The 17539-nt window shown below is 37.6% G+C and overlaps 1 protein-coding gene across 1 annotated transcript in view; it reads right to left on the bottom strand.

Annotated features, from left to right (window-relative positions):
* The window catches only part of tanc1b (tetratricopeptide repeat, ankyrin repeat and coiled-coil containing 1b), a 184503-nt gene that overhangs the window by 22313 nt on the left and 144651 nt on the right, over positions 1-17539 (bottom strand). The window contains exons 12-15 of the mRNA XM_084420453.1: positions 12908-13074; positions 7115-7722; positions 4323-4431; positions 3188-3310 (exon numbers count right to left, since the gene is read on the bottom strand). Of these exons, the coding sequence (XP_084276579.1) occupies positions 3188-3310; positions 4323-4431; positions 7115-7722; positions 12908-13074 (1007 nt within the window). The remainder of the gene's footprint in view (positions 1-3187; positions 3311-4322; positions 4432-7114; positions 7723-12907; positions 13075-17539) is intronic.

Here is a 17539-nt window from a genome sequence, read left to right as displayed (position 1 = left end):
GCGAATTCAAATGATTTCTTTACTGGACCTTTTATTAGCGCTGTGTAGTAACAGTGTCGCTTGATCACGATCGGCTCGCGCTGCACTGGTCCAAACTGATAAACTGTCCGTCAACCACACAATAACGAGTAGCTCAGTTTCGTTCCGCCCATTTGATGTTGGACAATGTTGTGGTCGCGCCAGCATCTCTTACTTTGAGTGCGCTTGCCACCCGCGACCCGCATACATTTGAAATAGGCTAATGATATTTTATCAGGAAAAATGGTCCAACGAACCGTTCGGTTTGAAAATGCGTACCGAAAACCGAACCGAAAGCCTCGTACCGAACGGTTCAATATGAATACGCGTACCGTTACACCCTTAATATATATATATATATATATTACACACACACACACACACACACACACACATACATACACATATATATATATATATATATATATATATATAGATATAGATAGATAGATAGCATTTATAGATATAATAGTATTTGTTGTATTGTCATGAATTGATGGTGTATTATAGTAATTATTCATTAAAAACTCAAAAATAAAACATTATTGCATTATTATAATTCTGATTTAAAGGGTAAATGTTCTTTTTTTTAATCATGAAAATGTCACAATGCAGATTTTACTGGACCTTAAACCAGAAACAGAACTCAACTAAAAAAAAAAAAAAGAGTTGAGAAAGTTCATTGCATCTGTCATTGTGAGCAATGTGTGCTTGCAGTCTATAGTGTTCAAAAGAAGACGCATTGGGAGGAAGAAGCGTAAGGACGAGGACATTTAAGATGAGGATGAAAATAAAATCACTTTTGCTTTGAGCTAAAATCCATCATTCCTGCTGATAATTGCTCTGGAGTCTCAGTGCAGCGGCCGTCCTCTATTACACACACAGTCCAGCTCAGAGGAGTCATCTGGACCACTTTAATTTAAATGACCTTAACTAAAATGGTTTGGTAATTACTTAAAATGTCAAGTGTCCTTTCCTACATTTATCGGTTCTCTCTTTTTATAATCTTCGCATCAGACCGATGGAGTGAAGGTATGCGGCATTAATCTGACAGAGGATTTCAATGTTTGATCGATGCAGACAATCACAAGATTGTTTTGCATTCAAAATATTGTGTTCAAATATCTCAATGTCAGTCGAAACGTTCTGCTATCAAACTCAGTGTTAAGAAGAGCTCATCAGTGCTCGGGTTTGTTAAATACAGCTGCTGAGATTCATTTACATACACACATCTATTATATAAACACATTATTGAATAAATGAAGTGACATGTCTGAACACTGGACTTCAGCAGTTATAATGATCATGTCTCATTATAAATGTTTGCATAAGGAGCTTTGACAGGGAAGATGAGTAGGGGGTCAAAGGTCAGAGGCAAACACTGCATTCTAATTGGCTCTCTTTGAGTCATGTGTGTAGATACAGTTACACATCAACACCAGGTATTATATGACGAACACAACTACAAACAGTCTAAATGCATTTAAAGGTACTACACTATGTAAACATTTTTTAATAATGAGTCAATATATCATTTATGTCACTCGCCAGTGTGTGTCTCATCATATCCGTTAATAGAGAAAAGTTGCTCCGGCCGCTTTGTCTGGTGTGAGAGGTCAGAGGTTAGTTGAGTGTGTCTGTGTGTGTGTGTGTGTCTGGTGTGAGGTCAGAGGTTAGTTGAGTGTGTCTGTGTGTGTGTGTGTGTGTGTGTGTGTGTGTGTGTGTGTCTGGTGTGAGAAGTCAGAGGTTAGTTGAGTGTGTCTGTGTGTGTGTGTGTGTGTGTCTGGTGTGAGAAGTCAGAGGTTAGTTGAGTGTGTCTGTCTGTGTGTGTGTGTGTGTGTGTGTGTGTGTGTGTGTGTCTGGTGTGAGGTCAGAGGTTAGTTGAGCGTGTCTGTGTGTGTGTCTGGTGTGAGAGGTCAGAGGTTAGTTGAATGTGTCTGTGTGTGTCTGGTGTGAGAGGTCAGAGGTTAGTTGAGTGTGTGTGTGTGTGTGTGTGTGTGTGTGTGTGTGTGTGTGTGTGTGTGTGTGTGTGTGAGAACTGTTGAAATGGAGCAGCTAAATCTCCAAACTCCAGAGAATCACCAGTGTTAAACAAACGGCGAACACAGGAGAGTCTGCTGGAGAAAAGAGAACGAGACAGAGCTCGTAATAAAACCAGAACCAACATTGTCGTGGCTTTATGGAGATGGCGAGAACTGAGGGATTTGAAATGGTGTAAAAGCGACGCGGAAATGGTGTTTTTATTGCTCAACAGGAGATTAGGGTATTTTATTGAACAGATAAATTGTCATATGTTGCTCTATAACAGAAATCAACATCTAAACTGTTTATCCCCGGTTTCACAGACAAGGTTTAAGTCTAGTCCCTGGCTAAAAATGCATGTTTGAGCTGTTTTAACTGAAAGCAACTTGCACCGACAAGAAACTTGCATTTTGTCTCAAGATGCACATCAGTAATGTGTTTTTTTTCTTCTTCTAAGGCACATTTATAAAAGCTACCAAATTAAACTAAAGCCTAAAGGCCCGTTCACACCAAGCACGATAACTATAAAGATAACGATAAAGATATAATTCTAAAAATCGTTCTCCATATTAAAGAATAACAGAGTTCACACCACAACTATAACGATAAAGATATGAGGAACGATATCGTTGGGATCACTTTCAGAACGATTTTTTTCCAGCTGTCAAACGATAAAACACTGACAGGCAATCAGAATCCATTCTAATTTAAAGGTCTCGCGCATTTAAAATGGGGCGGGCGCGCGTGTGCTTAGAATAAAAAGACCGTTATCGGTCGTTGGTGTGGACGCATATGTAGTTATCTTTATCGTTATCTTTATAGTTATCGTGCTTGGTGTGAACGGGCCTTAATCCTAATCCTGGCTTAATCTAAGCCCTGTCTGTGAAACCAGGCCTAAATCTCTTAAACCCAGTAGTGAATGTTTTATGAGCAGTAGGATAATCATATTCATCCTCACAGTCACGCAGAGCCGAAGCACAACCAAAACAATGTTCTTCCAAAAAATACATGCAGTTCAGTTTTTTAACCAATAGAGGGCCAAAAAGTTAGATAGTGTACCTTTTCAGAAAATTCTGAAACTTGAGTGGAGAAAATTAACGGGCAAAAAAATGTGGAACCAAGAGCGCTGAAAACAGTGTGTGCTGACCTTGACATTGGGTGTGTAGAGGTTCCTGAGAGAGGACAAAGCAGCAGACAGACCGTCAGTACTGCAGCTGATCCATAAGGCCTGAAGAACACTGGACGACACACCGGTCTTCTTACTCAGACCCTTCAAAGGAACACACACACACATCATAAATATTATGTATAATATTATATAATAAATATTTGAATGATACATTTTTCTGTATCCATATTATAGTTAACATTATAGAGGACGTTACTCTGTAAAGGTGAAGTTTGTTCTGCAAACTTTACATTATAGAGTCTTAAGAGATGAATAACAGACAGAGAGGCTGACAGAACGATAGATAGATAGATAGATAGATAGATAGATAGATAGATAGATAGATAGATAGATAGATAGATAGATAGATAGAAAGAATGATAGAAAGAACGATAGATAGATAGATGGATAGATACTGATAGACAAATAGATACTGTAGATAGATAGATAGATAGACAGATAGATAGACGGAGAGATAGATAGATAGATAGATAGATAGATAGATAGATAGATAGATAGAGATAGATAGATACTGTAGATAGATAGACAGATAGAGATAGATAGATACTGTAGATAGATAGATAGATAGATAGATAGATAGATAGACGGAGAGATAGACAGATGGAGATAGATAGATACTGTAGATAGATAGATAGATAGATAGATAGATAGATAGATAGATAGATAGATAGATGGATAGATAGATGATAGATAGAACGATAGATAGAATGATAGAAAGAACGATAGATAGATACTGATAGACAAATAGATACTGTAGATAGATAGATAGATAGATAGATGGATAGATAGATGGATAGATAGACAGAGAGATAGACAGATAGAGATAGATAGATAGATAGATAGATAGATAGATAGATAGATAGATAGATAGATAGACGGAGAGATAGACAGATGGAGATAGATAGATACTGTAGATAGATAGATAGATACTGTAGATAGATAGATAGATAGACAGATCGAGATAGATAGATAGATAGATAGATAGACAGATCGAGATAGATAGATAGATAGATAGATAGATAGATAGATAGATAGACAGACAGAAAGATAGACAGATCGAGATAGATAGATAGATAGATAGATAGATAGATACCTTGAAGATGTGTGCTTTCAGGATGTGGTGGCCCAGCTCCATAGTCTGCTGTCTGTTTAACTTCCCCTCCTGCCTCGACAACATGAAGGCCATCAGTGCATGTCCACTCCTGCAGAGAAACACGCGCTGTGTGAACGCCTGTCCCACAACACACACGCACTCATGACGGAATAAGATGAGGAGCAGCACTGACAGACAGAACCAGCTGGCAAACAACACTCTCGTCTGCCCAAAAACAGCCAATCACAAACTCCTGCTTTTATTTTTCGCACACTCTTGCTATTTATTACACAGTTTTTTTTAGAAGTTTAATCAAAACATTTATCCTCATTCATGTCCTTGGGAAGGATGAAGGATGAAGGATGAATTTAAAAATGCCTGTGAGCTTTTTAAATATGAGGCTCTTAACATAATTTTGTAGAGATGTGGTTTTTAACATCAAGGTCTTGAGTGCCAAATATTAAGACCATTTAGATTACAAAAAAGAAAAGAAAAAAAAAGATCTGTTTAATGTTAAGATGTTAAGTGGACGCCACTGGCCGATTAAATATGCAGTGCTTTGAGGACATGTGCCAATAACGTTGTTTAGTTCACTAACTGTGTGCATACAAGAACATTTTCACGTCAGCTTCTGCCTTTTTCTTTCCCCCATGTTTTAATGAAGGATCAATTCCATGTAATTTCGGGTCAAAACTTTTAATCTCCGAGATCAAACGAGGATCTTGTGAGGTAAATCTTTGGTTAAAAGCTCTGTATTTGATGCAAGGCTCTATGCTGGCATGCGTTGGGTCGGTCTGGAACGCAGGAGAAGAGTGGGATAGTGTTCCCCAGCTCTCACTGGTGTTAATTAACCCAGCTTCATTAAAAGGCCACGCATGAATGCAGCTGGCTTTGATCAGCACTATATCTCCTCTACATTAAACTCATTCCGTCTCCTTTCTTTTCTCCCTCTTTAAGCGGTGGAATAACAAGGGAGAGTCGCAGGGAACTTTTTTAGAAGTCCCTCTTTTTCAGAGCCAACTTTTCTAGCCCGGACCCGGAGAGGGTTCAGGAAGGCGAGTTATGAATAGGACACAGACGAGCCAATCAGAGCGCTCGGACACAAACTGCAATGAGAATAGGAGAGGGACAGAATCCCAATTAGTCTAAGATCACCACAGCTCATCAGCATCTGTACCAAACAAGTGACTATCTATATATAAATATATATCTATTTATATCTATATCTATATTCAGAATCTCAGATCTCAGAATTATTTTAGCATCATTTTGATTTTTTTTTTTTTTTTAAATGACTACATAGTTTTTGTTTTAAGCTTTAGTCTTTATTTTGAGTTTTTTATTATTATTATTTTTTCAGTTATTGATTTATTTTATTTCATGAAGATGTTTTGGTTTTAGTAACGTCTGACTATTATCAAAGCTGGACTAGTAATTTATTCCAAAGTAATTAAATAAGAGGAAACGGGATGTTGCACAGACATCTTAAATCAGCTTTCATCATCTCATCAAGGAGATCACGATACTGCATTAGCCGACTGTGAAGACAGATCTGGAATCTCGCGCACATACACAAGAACAATCCGTCTGTATGCAATCAAGAAACTCCTGTTCTTATTTTAATGAAGTCAGTAAATTCAACGGTGTCTGGAGCTCAAGAGATGAAAGAGAACAACACCCTCACCAAAATATCCGTTTAAACAAACATTCAATATAGTTCATACATCATAATGAATAGAGCTTGAGACTTTCATCTGAATTTATTGCAGGACTTAAAGGATTAGTTCACCTCAAAATGAAAATGTCCTGATAATTTACTCACCCCAATGCCATCTAAGATGTTTATGTCTTTCTTTCTTCAGTGGAAAAGAAATTAAGTTTTTTGAGGAAAATTGCAGGATTTTTCTCCACACAATGGACTTCAATGGCAACCAGAATGTTGAAGTTCAAATCAATGCCGTTTCAAAGGGCTCTGCACGATCCCAGCCGAGGAATAGGGTCTTATCTAGCAAAACGATCGGTTTTCTAAAAGAAATTAAATTGTATATACTTTTTAACCACAATTGTTCGTCTTGTGCTGGTCTGCGACACGCCACGCATTGCGTCATCACGTTGGAAAGGTCACGAGTCACGTCATCTTTCCAAGTTATTTGTCTGTGTACTCCGGTTCAAAAAGGCAGGGAAGGGCAAAAAATTCCATCTCATTTTCTCTTCCAACTCCAAAATTGTCCGACATCTTTGTTCTAATTCATCATTATTATTTTCTTCTTTTTTTTTTGTGACCTTTCCAATGTGATGACGTAATACGTGGCGCGTCGCAGACCAATTTTAACAACAATTGTGGTTAAAAAGTATATACATTTTTCTTTTTTTTAGTGAATGACAGATTGTTTTGCTAGATAAGACCCTTATTTCTCGACTGGGATCGTGCAGAGCCCTTTGAAGCACTTCAGAGCCCTTTGAAGCTGCATTGATTTGAACTTCAACATTGTGGTTGCCATTGAAGTCCATTGTGTGGAGTAAAATCCTGAAATGTTATATGTGTTTATCAGCCCCTAAGTTAATAACTAATGATCGTTGCGACTGAAGTGAATCAATCAAAACTAACTTTAGCTGGACAATAACTTTATCCTAGAGCTGCTGTAAAGCCAAAACAATCTCTGTTACTGTACTTTAATTTCCTATTATCACTGTAAAGCTGCTTTGGAACAATCTACATTGTTAAAAGCGCTATATAAATGAAGATGACGTGACTTTTTGTAAACGCTAAACTGCACACCACTGAAGCTCACCTGGGGTCACACATGAAGTCCGAACTCTCTCCGTCCGCTCGCCACACCAGCCACTCTCTGAAGGACGGGTGGCAGAACATCCGAGTCTTATCCCTGCGTTTGATGAGGAAACACGAGAGAGTCTCCATCCTCTGCTGGAAGTCATCCCACAGCAGCTCTCCTCGCTCGCTGCCCGCGTTCAGCGCCTGAAACAGCTGATCGTCCGTCATGGGGTGAAGAGACGCCAGCGCCACGTTGAGGATCGGCACAGACCGCTCGAACGCAGAGTTAGACATGAACTTCATGTTGCACTGCAGAAGATAGAGCTCCGACAGAGAGACGGGAACCACCTTGTAACTCGCGCTCTTGATGACCAGATGACCCTTCTCGAAGAGGTCAAGGGTCAGTTTGAGGTACAGGTACGACCCCTGGCTGCGGGAGGTCAGGTGGGAGCTGACTTTGCCCACGATGACGGGGTCGGCTTTGCCGTTGAGGGAGATGTTGTTGAGTATGTTCTGGCTGCCGTTGATGCGGTACTGTATGTAGGCGTTCAGGTCCGTCACGATCTCCTTGTTGTCCGAGAATTCGTCCAGGCTGATCTTGGAGAAGGGAAGGAGACTGGTGATCTCCTGTAAAGACAGGTCGGGAATGTCATGACGTGTCTCAAAGTGGAGAAATACATCCAGAATGTTTCCCATAAACCTTAGGGTGTATTCACACCTGTCTTGTTTGGTTTGATTGAATCGAACTCAAGGATCTTTTGGGCAGGTGTGAATACAGCAATCGCACTCGGGTGTGAACCAAACAATACGGTTCGCATTTCTGTCCGATGAATGGATGATCTTAGCACACGTGTGGTTTTGTTTACAAATTTGGGTTTACTTGCATAAAGGGCAGTGTGAAAGCGAACCACACCAAACAAAAAAAAAATCAACATTGTATCTGGTCCGGACCAAAGCAAGTGAACTAGCGGACTTTCCTGGTGTGAATACACCCTTATTTAGACAGGACTCGTTTTCCCAGAGGCGGTCCATTTATGTTTTGGATTGTTCTCAATCCAATTCAGTTTAGGTTTTTTTTTCTTCCCTAAAAGCTAATGAAAAAATTCTTACATTTATTAGTCATAAAGAATAGCTTTATTTTATTTATTTTTTTTATTTTTATTTTTTATATATTTTGCAAAAGACAAATTCTCATTAAAAAAGTATTTTTCTAACATAAAAAAAACAAAATTCCAATGAAAATCCTTCACACAAACATAAAAAAATAATAAAAAAAATGAATCATACGGGGGTAAAATCAATTTAAATGTTAATTAATACCTTTTTTTAATATGGTGAGAAAAAAAGACTCTGAACAACTCAACTTCAAACTTTTTGTCATTTCAATTTACTATATAATGTCCTATAATATTTATATTAGTTGTAACACTGAAAACACCATTGGAAATCATATTAAGCATTCTTTTATAAAAAATGTGATATGTGTAAAATATTTGTTTTCATTTGCAGAGTTTTTAGACCTTGAACTAACGCTTATGTCAGGAAAACAAAATTATAAAACAAATAACTGTAAAAATCTCTGAAGTGGTGTAACCAGATGAAGGTATCTGACAATATCAAATAATTAAAAAAATGTTTCATTAAGTTTGTATATTCATAGAGTTTGTATATTCATTGTATATTCATTTGTGTCTTCATAGACACTTTGATAAACACTGAAACATGGTTTTCACACACACACACACACACACACACACACACACACACACACACACACATCAATAGGGCCAATAATGCAGCAATTAAACAGTACCGCAGTGGAGAGAGAAAAACAGAATGAATTTTACATCACACACAAGTCTCATCCAGCCACCACACAACACACTCCCCGTGAGACGTGTCCTGCTACCTGGAGAAACTGCTGGATGAGAGGCTTCAAAGACTGCGGAGATGCATTAAACTGTCACCATCACACACACAACTCAACAGATGATATCACACTACAAACCTGACAAAATCCATGATTATTAGTTCAAATGATCAAGGCATGTTTTTTTCACACTGTTCTTTCCTCAAGAAAGAATCATATTTAATAATTTACATGCATCTTTCAAGCAACACTAAATAACTTTTCCTCTCCGGTCCCCCTACAGGTTGGAAGCGGAATTGTCCATTACCGCTGTCGTAAATCATTTAGCCGTCACACGCACGCTCACGTTTATCTAGCACCGGCTTTTTTTAATCTCATATATGTTTTCCCCTGTCTCAAGACGTCACACGGTCGGACGCCCCTCCCACGATTGTTGATTGACAGCATGACCGCTGAAGACGCAGTGGCTGAGTTTTGTTTTCGAAGGGAATATTCCCCACGATCAACGTCAATGCTTTCATGTTTGCGCAAATCATTTCACACACCAGACTGCTTTACAAACGAGGGTCAGTGTAAAGCTGGTTTTGCTAAGAAGCTGCTCCTGAAAAAAGGATCGGTACCAACTATTCGTGTTCCTGCTGAACCTTCAGAAGAAGAAGTGAGTGTAACGTTTTATTAACCTTTATATTAATCTTTGCAAATTGCTTGCTGCACGCTTCACGATGAATGCGTCTAAGGTTTACACTCAGGGTACATTACGGCATGTTTTCTATGTACAACATTCTCAATATAATTCATAATACCAATTTTATAATGAACAACGCGTTATGGTTATTGTGTTATTGCAAACGGTGTACGCACAGAACAGAGGGGCGGGGTGAGCAAAGCTCATTATCATTTAACGGCGTGCTAAAAACAGAGCTGTTTTTGACCAGGTAAAATGAGTGTTTTCTTACAATACTAATGAAAATGTTTAATTAAAGTATATTACAAAATTTTCATTTAGACCCTAAAGAATCATAATAACTTGTACAAAAATGGCATTATATGACCCCTTTAAACATTTTGAATCTACTAGGCTACAGTGACAGTAAAAAAAAAAAAAACTCCCTTTTAAACCATTTCAGAGAAAATGCATAAATATCAAGATGCACAAATAGTCAAAAGGCTGAAAAATATCGGTCAGTCCTAGAGTGGCTCTCCTCACTTATAGTGACAGCTAGACGGAGAACGCATTAGGAGACTTTCATAAGTACAAAAACACACATTTGTGCTCGTGCTCTCGCTCACACACACTCCAATCTGCCGTCTGACACGTATCAAACAGTGGATGATTCTGCTCTGCTAGTCGAGCACTACATTTTTCAAGCTGTCAAAACGCCCCCAGTACGAGCACTCTCTCGCTCGCTTTCCTTTCGGCCTCCTACTGTCTGCATTACTGTCTAGCTGTCACACGGTCTCATTTAGAGGGTCAGTGTTCCTCGTTAGAGCTAGCCCAAAGTGACAAGACGAGGTGGAGAAAATATGAAACGGTGAACGTAAGACCAAACCTGATCTGAGCACATTAGAAGGTGAATCTGACAAAAACACTTCTCACCACCAAATGAAAGGACAAAATAAGAAGAAGACTGTAGAGTGCAACCTACTTCAGCGGTGCTGGTTTCAGAAGTATTTTTTCCATTAATTTCTCCCATAGGGATTTAAATTTAATTATTATTTTTTTACATTTTCAGACTTATTTTCTTGTTCCTCGTGCAAAAAAACTATTGGCAAAAGAGCATTTAAGTTTAAAGCTCCAATAGACTGGAATAATTTCCCTGCAGACATCAGATCCATTACATCATTTCGGTTGTTTAAACAATCTTTATCATCTTATTTTAAGGTGGACTGCACAAGTTATCATTGAAAGTGTCACTGTTGTTGTTGTTGTTATGTTTACTGTTGTTTATGTTTATATTTATTTATATTTGTGATTGATGTTGATTTTAAATTGTATTTTCTGATCAGTATTTATTTTATGTATATATTATTGTTTATTCTGGTATCTTGGTGGTGTAATTAAAAAAATAAAATAAAAATAATTGTTTGTGTTTTGTTGTTTGCTTGTTTGTTGATGTACTGTTCATTGTAATTTTGTTATGATTTTATTTTTATGTTGTAATTGTGTTACACTGTGCGTAAGGACCCCCTCGAAAACGAGATGTTAATCCTTCTAATAATAAATTCTAAAATAAGTCTCTGTTAAAGCGTTACAAAATGTCCATATTTAAACCTTTATAAATTATAATCACTGGCTTCCGGTAACGGACGAACGCGAGTGTATTTCAGGCGGAAGAGTGACCTCTGACCCGACGCATGACGTATGATGTAGGATTACTTTTATGATGGATGGATTTGCTGTTTTGGGCTTCAAAATCTCAGGTACCATTCACTCCCATTATAAAGCTTGGAAGAGCCAGGATATTATTTAAAGGGATATTTCACTGCTGGAAAGATGAATGTGTATTTAAATTGGGTCATTTATGTAGTAGAAATGTGAAATTATTTTAGAAGTTGGTGCCTTCTAGACTGAGAAAAGCTAGAAAATGTATTTTTGGCTCATGTGGATGAAAGACAACAACTCCCAGAATGCACTTGCTTCGCTGCCCTACGAGGCCACTCCCAAGCCACGCCTATCGGTTACACAGGGCCGTATCGGGAGAAATGATACAGCTAGGCTACTAGTCGACTGGAAACTGAAAAGACGGCGTTTTATCGTGAGATCCCCCTATGGGCGGGTTGAACACATGCGGGACGAGCTCCTCCTACTGGCTGTAGTCTCTCGCCTAAATTACGATTTTTGCGTCATCTGAGGTTTTTTTTTCAGACACACAATACAGAAGTCTCTCGTCTCAGGGGGACATGAGGGAGGGAAGCACGGTCATTCGAAAATACTACCTGGTTTCTACTGATAAAAAGCTTAATGCTAATCGGTGAAGTATCCCTTTAATATAACTCTGATTGTGAAAGTCATATACACCTAGGATGGCTTCAGGGTGAGTAAATTATGGGATAATTAAAAATTTTGGGTGAACTAACCCTTTAATGAAGGAAAGAACTATAATCCTATGAAGCATTGTGCACAGCATAATCGAGGTAAAAATAATGGAGAAATATAAAACTACACATTTAAAAATGTTGATTACATGTATTAAAACTGTACTATTTTGATAGCGTAGTGAGATCGGCTCGATTATGGGGGCGGAGCTAAAGAGCTCTTTTGCTGTACTTTGCTTGTTTCGACTCTCTAATTGGTGGAATTTTCTGTACATGCATCATGGGTAATGTAATCATGGGTTTTCACCACAAATTCAGCTGTTAAACACGATTATTTAAGAAAAATAAGCTGAAAAAATAATGTGGGCTGACGGCTTCAGCAGAATACCATTGATTGACAGCCTTGTAGCTCACAGTAGGTCTGTCTTTTAAGGTTTATAAGTTATTGTTTAAAATCTATTTCCCTATGGAGAAAATGAATGGAGTTTTTACTTCCAGAACCTGACTGTTGCTCTCTATTTTTCTTTCAGCAAAATATAATGTGTATTTCCTTTTTGATTTGGGGGTGAAATATGACAGCCAACACTGTGCAAACAACATTATGGTCACACAAACCATGTTTATCCTCACTGCAAGAAAAACTGTATTTAATATTGTCTAACTCATATTTTCTTATATATTTAGTATTTTTGTTCATGGTTTTTGAAGATTAGGGAATCATACAAGCTGTCCGTCTTTATATCGGTCTAATTTGACAACCTTTGACATCAACAACAAAATATCCTTTTAAAAGTGGATAAAATGCATCTAGCATTGCTGACCCACCAGAACAGACCTTCCACCCTATACTGGGTCGTGACCTGCTGCTTTAAATCTCCCAGATAACAGCACATATTCATGTCTCACCAGAAGGCTTGTTCTCACGGTGACGATCAGTTTGAGCCAGTTGGGGAACTTGGAGATGATCTTGGTGATAAAGGAGGCGACAGTGTCTCCATAGTCTGGTTTGTGAAACTCTGCCTCATTCAGCCCGTCAATCAAGATGATGCAATCTTCCTCTGGAATCTTCCTCTCTGATAAGACAAAATTAAAAACATTAACATACAGAAGAAGCAGGAGCCTTCAGTAATCTGGATTATATGCTCAATGCCAAACTGCAAGGCGTTGAGAAAACAGTGATTTATTACGGTTCTTTGTTATGCATGACACGAAGCAGAGCTTTTATAAAAGTGCAGCAAGTGCAATATGATAAAATACACCAATGTTACATAGTTACATTTATTAATAATAATGGCAACACTTTACAATAAGGTTTCATTTGTTAACATTAATTAACATGCAAGAGTTGTTTGTCAATGTTAACATTAGTAAATGTACTGTGAACAAGTGTTATTTTAGTTTTATTATCATTCTGAATTAACTTTTCATGTTCATTTTAGTAAAATTTTTAGTAATTGCATTATGTGCTTTAGTCATGTTATTAGTTTTTATTGTTTTTTTTTTTTTTTTTAATCTAGCTATTTAGGTTCAACTTATTTATATTTCAGTTTTAGTTTACTTTTAGTTATCTATTTCCAGTTGATAATTTTAGTGCTTCACTAATTTCTTAATTCAGTTTATTGCCAAGGTAACATTTCAAATTTCAAGTTTACATTTTATCAACTAATATTTATATAATATTTCAGCTATATTTCAATTAACAGAAATGTTTAAACATTTTATTTTAACAATAATAACCCTGCTGTGAACTAACATGAAAATGAACATTTTTATCAACATTAACAAAGCTCTAAAAATAAAGTGTTATTGTCAAATATGTCATTATTAGTTGATGTTTGTTAATGCATTAACTAATGAGACCCATTGTAAGTGTCACCATAATAATTGTAATAAAACTATTATTTATTCTAACTGTACAGTTCTTTGGTCTAACTGTATCAGTTTATGGTTTATGGTCAAGAAAAGAACAACGTTGTGCATTAATTTAAAAAAAAAGGTGGTCACTGATGAGTTAATCTGCAACTTCAAATGCAGCTCGCTTAGTTTGAGTCAGAATTATCCATTATTAAATGGTCATACATCGATAAAGAGTTAAAGAGAGAGCATAAGAACAACTGTAAATCCACTGAGCTTCAGCACTAAGTCTCCTGTGTACTAATGAAATCTCTCATGTAACTTTAAGCAAAGAGTATAGAAGCCCAAGAGGCGAAACTCTGTTGTGTTATGGGTAACAGTCTGTAGATGGCGCTGCGGAGGCGCGTCCGCCATTATGGACTGAAAGCTGCTGAAATCGTTAGCGCCAGTCAATGGCAAAATCCATTTTAGTAGGTGTTTATAGTTCATGTGTGCACTTGCTAGATTGCACATCTTTTTTGTACCTTTCCTCCTGTAATAGGACATTCATAGATTGTTTTTTTCTTGCCATTGAAACGTTCACTGTGTGCACTTTCACTGAAGATGGTGAAAAAACAAGTTGTTAATATTTTTGTGATATTCTATGTAAAATATTAACTGTCTTTAGAAATGTTCATTTATAATTTATAATTTTTTCAAATCATATATATGGTGATGTTCACTAATTTCAAAATCAACATTGAATACATATCTTATTACTTATATCTAATTACTGTGTGTCTGCCTATAGCCTATTATTTCATGAATTTCTGTTAGTCATATAACAAGGAAAATGCATAATAGAACATAAATATTGATAGATTCAAGTTTTGCAGTAATTTTATAATTGTATATTTGCAAACCGTATAGGCTAATGAAGCCGATTCGGTGGGGGACATACCCTTACTAAAAAGTACTATAGGAATCTTATAGTATTTTGGGACAAATTATTATAGTAATCTTATAGGAATACTATAGTAATTTGGGACATACTACAGAAGTACGATAAGACTACTATATAAATACTATAGCAGCTTTAAAATATTATAGAGGTATTACAGAACATCACAGAAGTATGTTATGTTCTGTAATAACTCTATAATATCCTAGAGCCGCTATAGTATTTCTATAGTAGTCTTATAGTACTTCTATAGTAATATTTTGTCCCAAAATACTATTTTCCTAAGGGTAATTAGGCCATGCATAACCAACACATAGACGAATATTTTCTGTCATTTAACGTCGGTCATCCTCATTAATGTATTTTAAATTGTTTTCATATTTAGATATGACGGCCAGAAAAAATTAAGTTATGTTAAGTTTTTGTTATGTCAAGTTTTTCAGTGCCATTGACTCCCATTATTTTTCGGCGTTTTCCTTCAGTTTTCAGTCCATAATGGCGGCCGCGCCGTCACGTCATGGGGGCAACTGTTGCTATGGAGCGTTCTATTGAGTTTCGCCTCTTGGGCTTCTATACTCTTTGCTTTAAGCCCGGGACACACCAAGCCGACGGACGTCGGACGGCCATCGACATGTTGAATCGGCGTAGGGCCGTCGGTGAAGGAGGGAACTCTGATAGGCTGTTCAGCTTAGTGAACGAGTCAGTGCACGAGAAAAATAGCAAAACCGCGAGCAAAGACGTCAAAACGGTACAGACAGAAGGCTGTTCTAATGTTACATCATCTTACCTGAGTGTTCCTTGGCGAATATTCCAATATTAACTTGAGCAGAGTGGAATAAAGAAAGTAGTCGCATTTCCATTACCCTTCAAATTGCACAAATTGAAACTGCGAACTGAAAATTCGCCCAAGGGAAACACGTCAATTTCGCAAAAACTCCCATTTATCGCAAAAATGAGTGAATGTGGTTTTTACGCTAATTTTTCCGCTCGCATGAGGAGGTTTTTCAGGCAATTCGAAAAAGGAATATTTCGCAAAACTGCAATGGAAACAGTTTTTGCGCATTTACAGGTCAGCTGACGTAGATGACGCGGTGTGTTTGGACAGAATACGAGACAGAGCTCTTTATTAAACTCATAAAAGACAAAAGAATTACAGGAATAATGGATTCTAAACCTCAAAGAAATGCCACAATCAAGACCTCGAAGCAGAAATGAGTGAGAAACGCCCAGAAACACCTCATATGTGCCACTCTCAAGTATAAGGGTCTGTCCTTACCATTAATGATTGGATAACACACATACGTCTCCTTCCATTAATAATAATAATGTCCAGTGCAGTGGCTGTGATATATATAAACTTACCAACGTCCGTTGCCATGATTTTTGGAAGGACTTATCGCGAGTAAAATGGTGTTTTAGTCGCGTAACATCGGTTAATGAAACGCCGTCATTTTGCAATAGTTTTTTTATGATATTTAGAAGAAAAAAAAATCGCAAATCTGTAATGGAAACGCACTTAGTGTTTAGCAGGATTGATATTCAAAACGGTCATGTTTATGGTGTGTGTATCTGCAGCCGGCAGCGTCGGTTTCCCTTTTTGAATGACGAATATATATCTGCAGAAACAGACAGTTGTCTCATTTACACGCAGGCGCAGAACACACATGCTAGCTGACAGTCGGCTGTAGTTCTCTCTGTGTGTTCAAGTGCAGCTTTTCCCCCCCGACAAGAGGCGACAACACAGTCGGCTTTCATCAGCGCTAGTTCTTTGGCGTCGGTTCGGTGTGTCCCGGGCTTTAGATCTGTGTCTACAGTCCAGCTCTAGATGTGCAATGCATTCTTCTTTCCTTTGAGTTATGTGATCATTTACATTTATTCTGCAGAGATCCTCATGCTACAACATGAGGAAATTCCCATGCAGATGAGACTGACTTCAATAATTCTCAAACAAACAACTTAATAAAACAAATCCATATAATATTAATCTCTCTGCTATAGAATAAAGATGTATTTTTCATTTTCACAGCAGCTGTGTAATGATAGTCCACTTCACAATTTAAGTCTCCAGATGTGGAAAGTCTTTGTTTCGCCTCAAACGAAGCGTCGCCATCAGGAGTAAATTTAATAATTCATCACACACGAGATGTGAGCGACTTTCCCAGAGCCGAACAGTAACGGCAGAATAACACCGAGACAGAGAAATAGTTCCTCAGTGAGCGACAGATCAAGTGCTGCACTTCCTCAGCTTTGAAATGTTATTTGAACGAGGAATATGGCCGAGCAGCATCCATAAACCATCTCTGCTTTTAAACCTCCACCACAAATCTCTGCGCTGACTTCTTCATGGCATGACGGAGAGCTTCAGGAAAAACTCTTCTTCCCCTCAAATCAGTTTCAATAGTGTGGACATTCAGAAATGTTTTAATTCTTTACTTTATTTTTGCCTTATTTTCCAAGTAAAATTTCAAAAATTCTTAAAACAAGATCAATTAACTTGAAGCAAGATTGCATAACGCATTAAGACGTATTATGATATGTGTAAATAGACAGTATACAGTTGTTGTACTAAAATGAGGGCCAGTCATTAATATGTTTACAGTCATTAATATATTCATACAGTTCTTTGTATATGTGTAATAGTTCATTCCCTGTTGTTATGTAGTCAGGCAGTAAGTCACTCGCCTATTGTTAGGACCCGACGGTGCCAAGGACCCCTGATGCTGACGCTACGAGCGCTATTATTA

Source organism: Rutilus rutilus, assembly GCF_951802725.1.
Source record: "Rutilus rutilus genome assembly, chromosome: 10".
In the NCBI taxonomy this organism is placed as follows: Eukaryota; Metazoa; Chordata; class Actinopteri; order Cypriniformes; family Leuciscidae; genus Rutilus; species Rutilus rutilus.
This window is presented reverse-complemented; position numbering and strand designations above follow the sequence as displayed.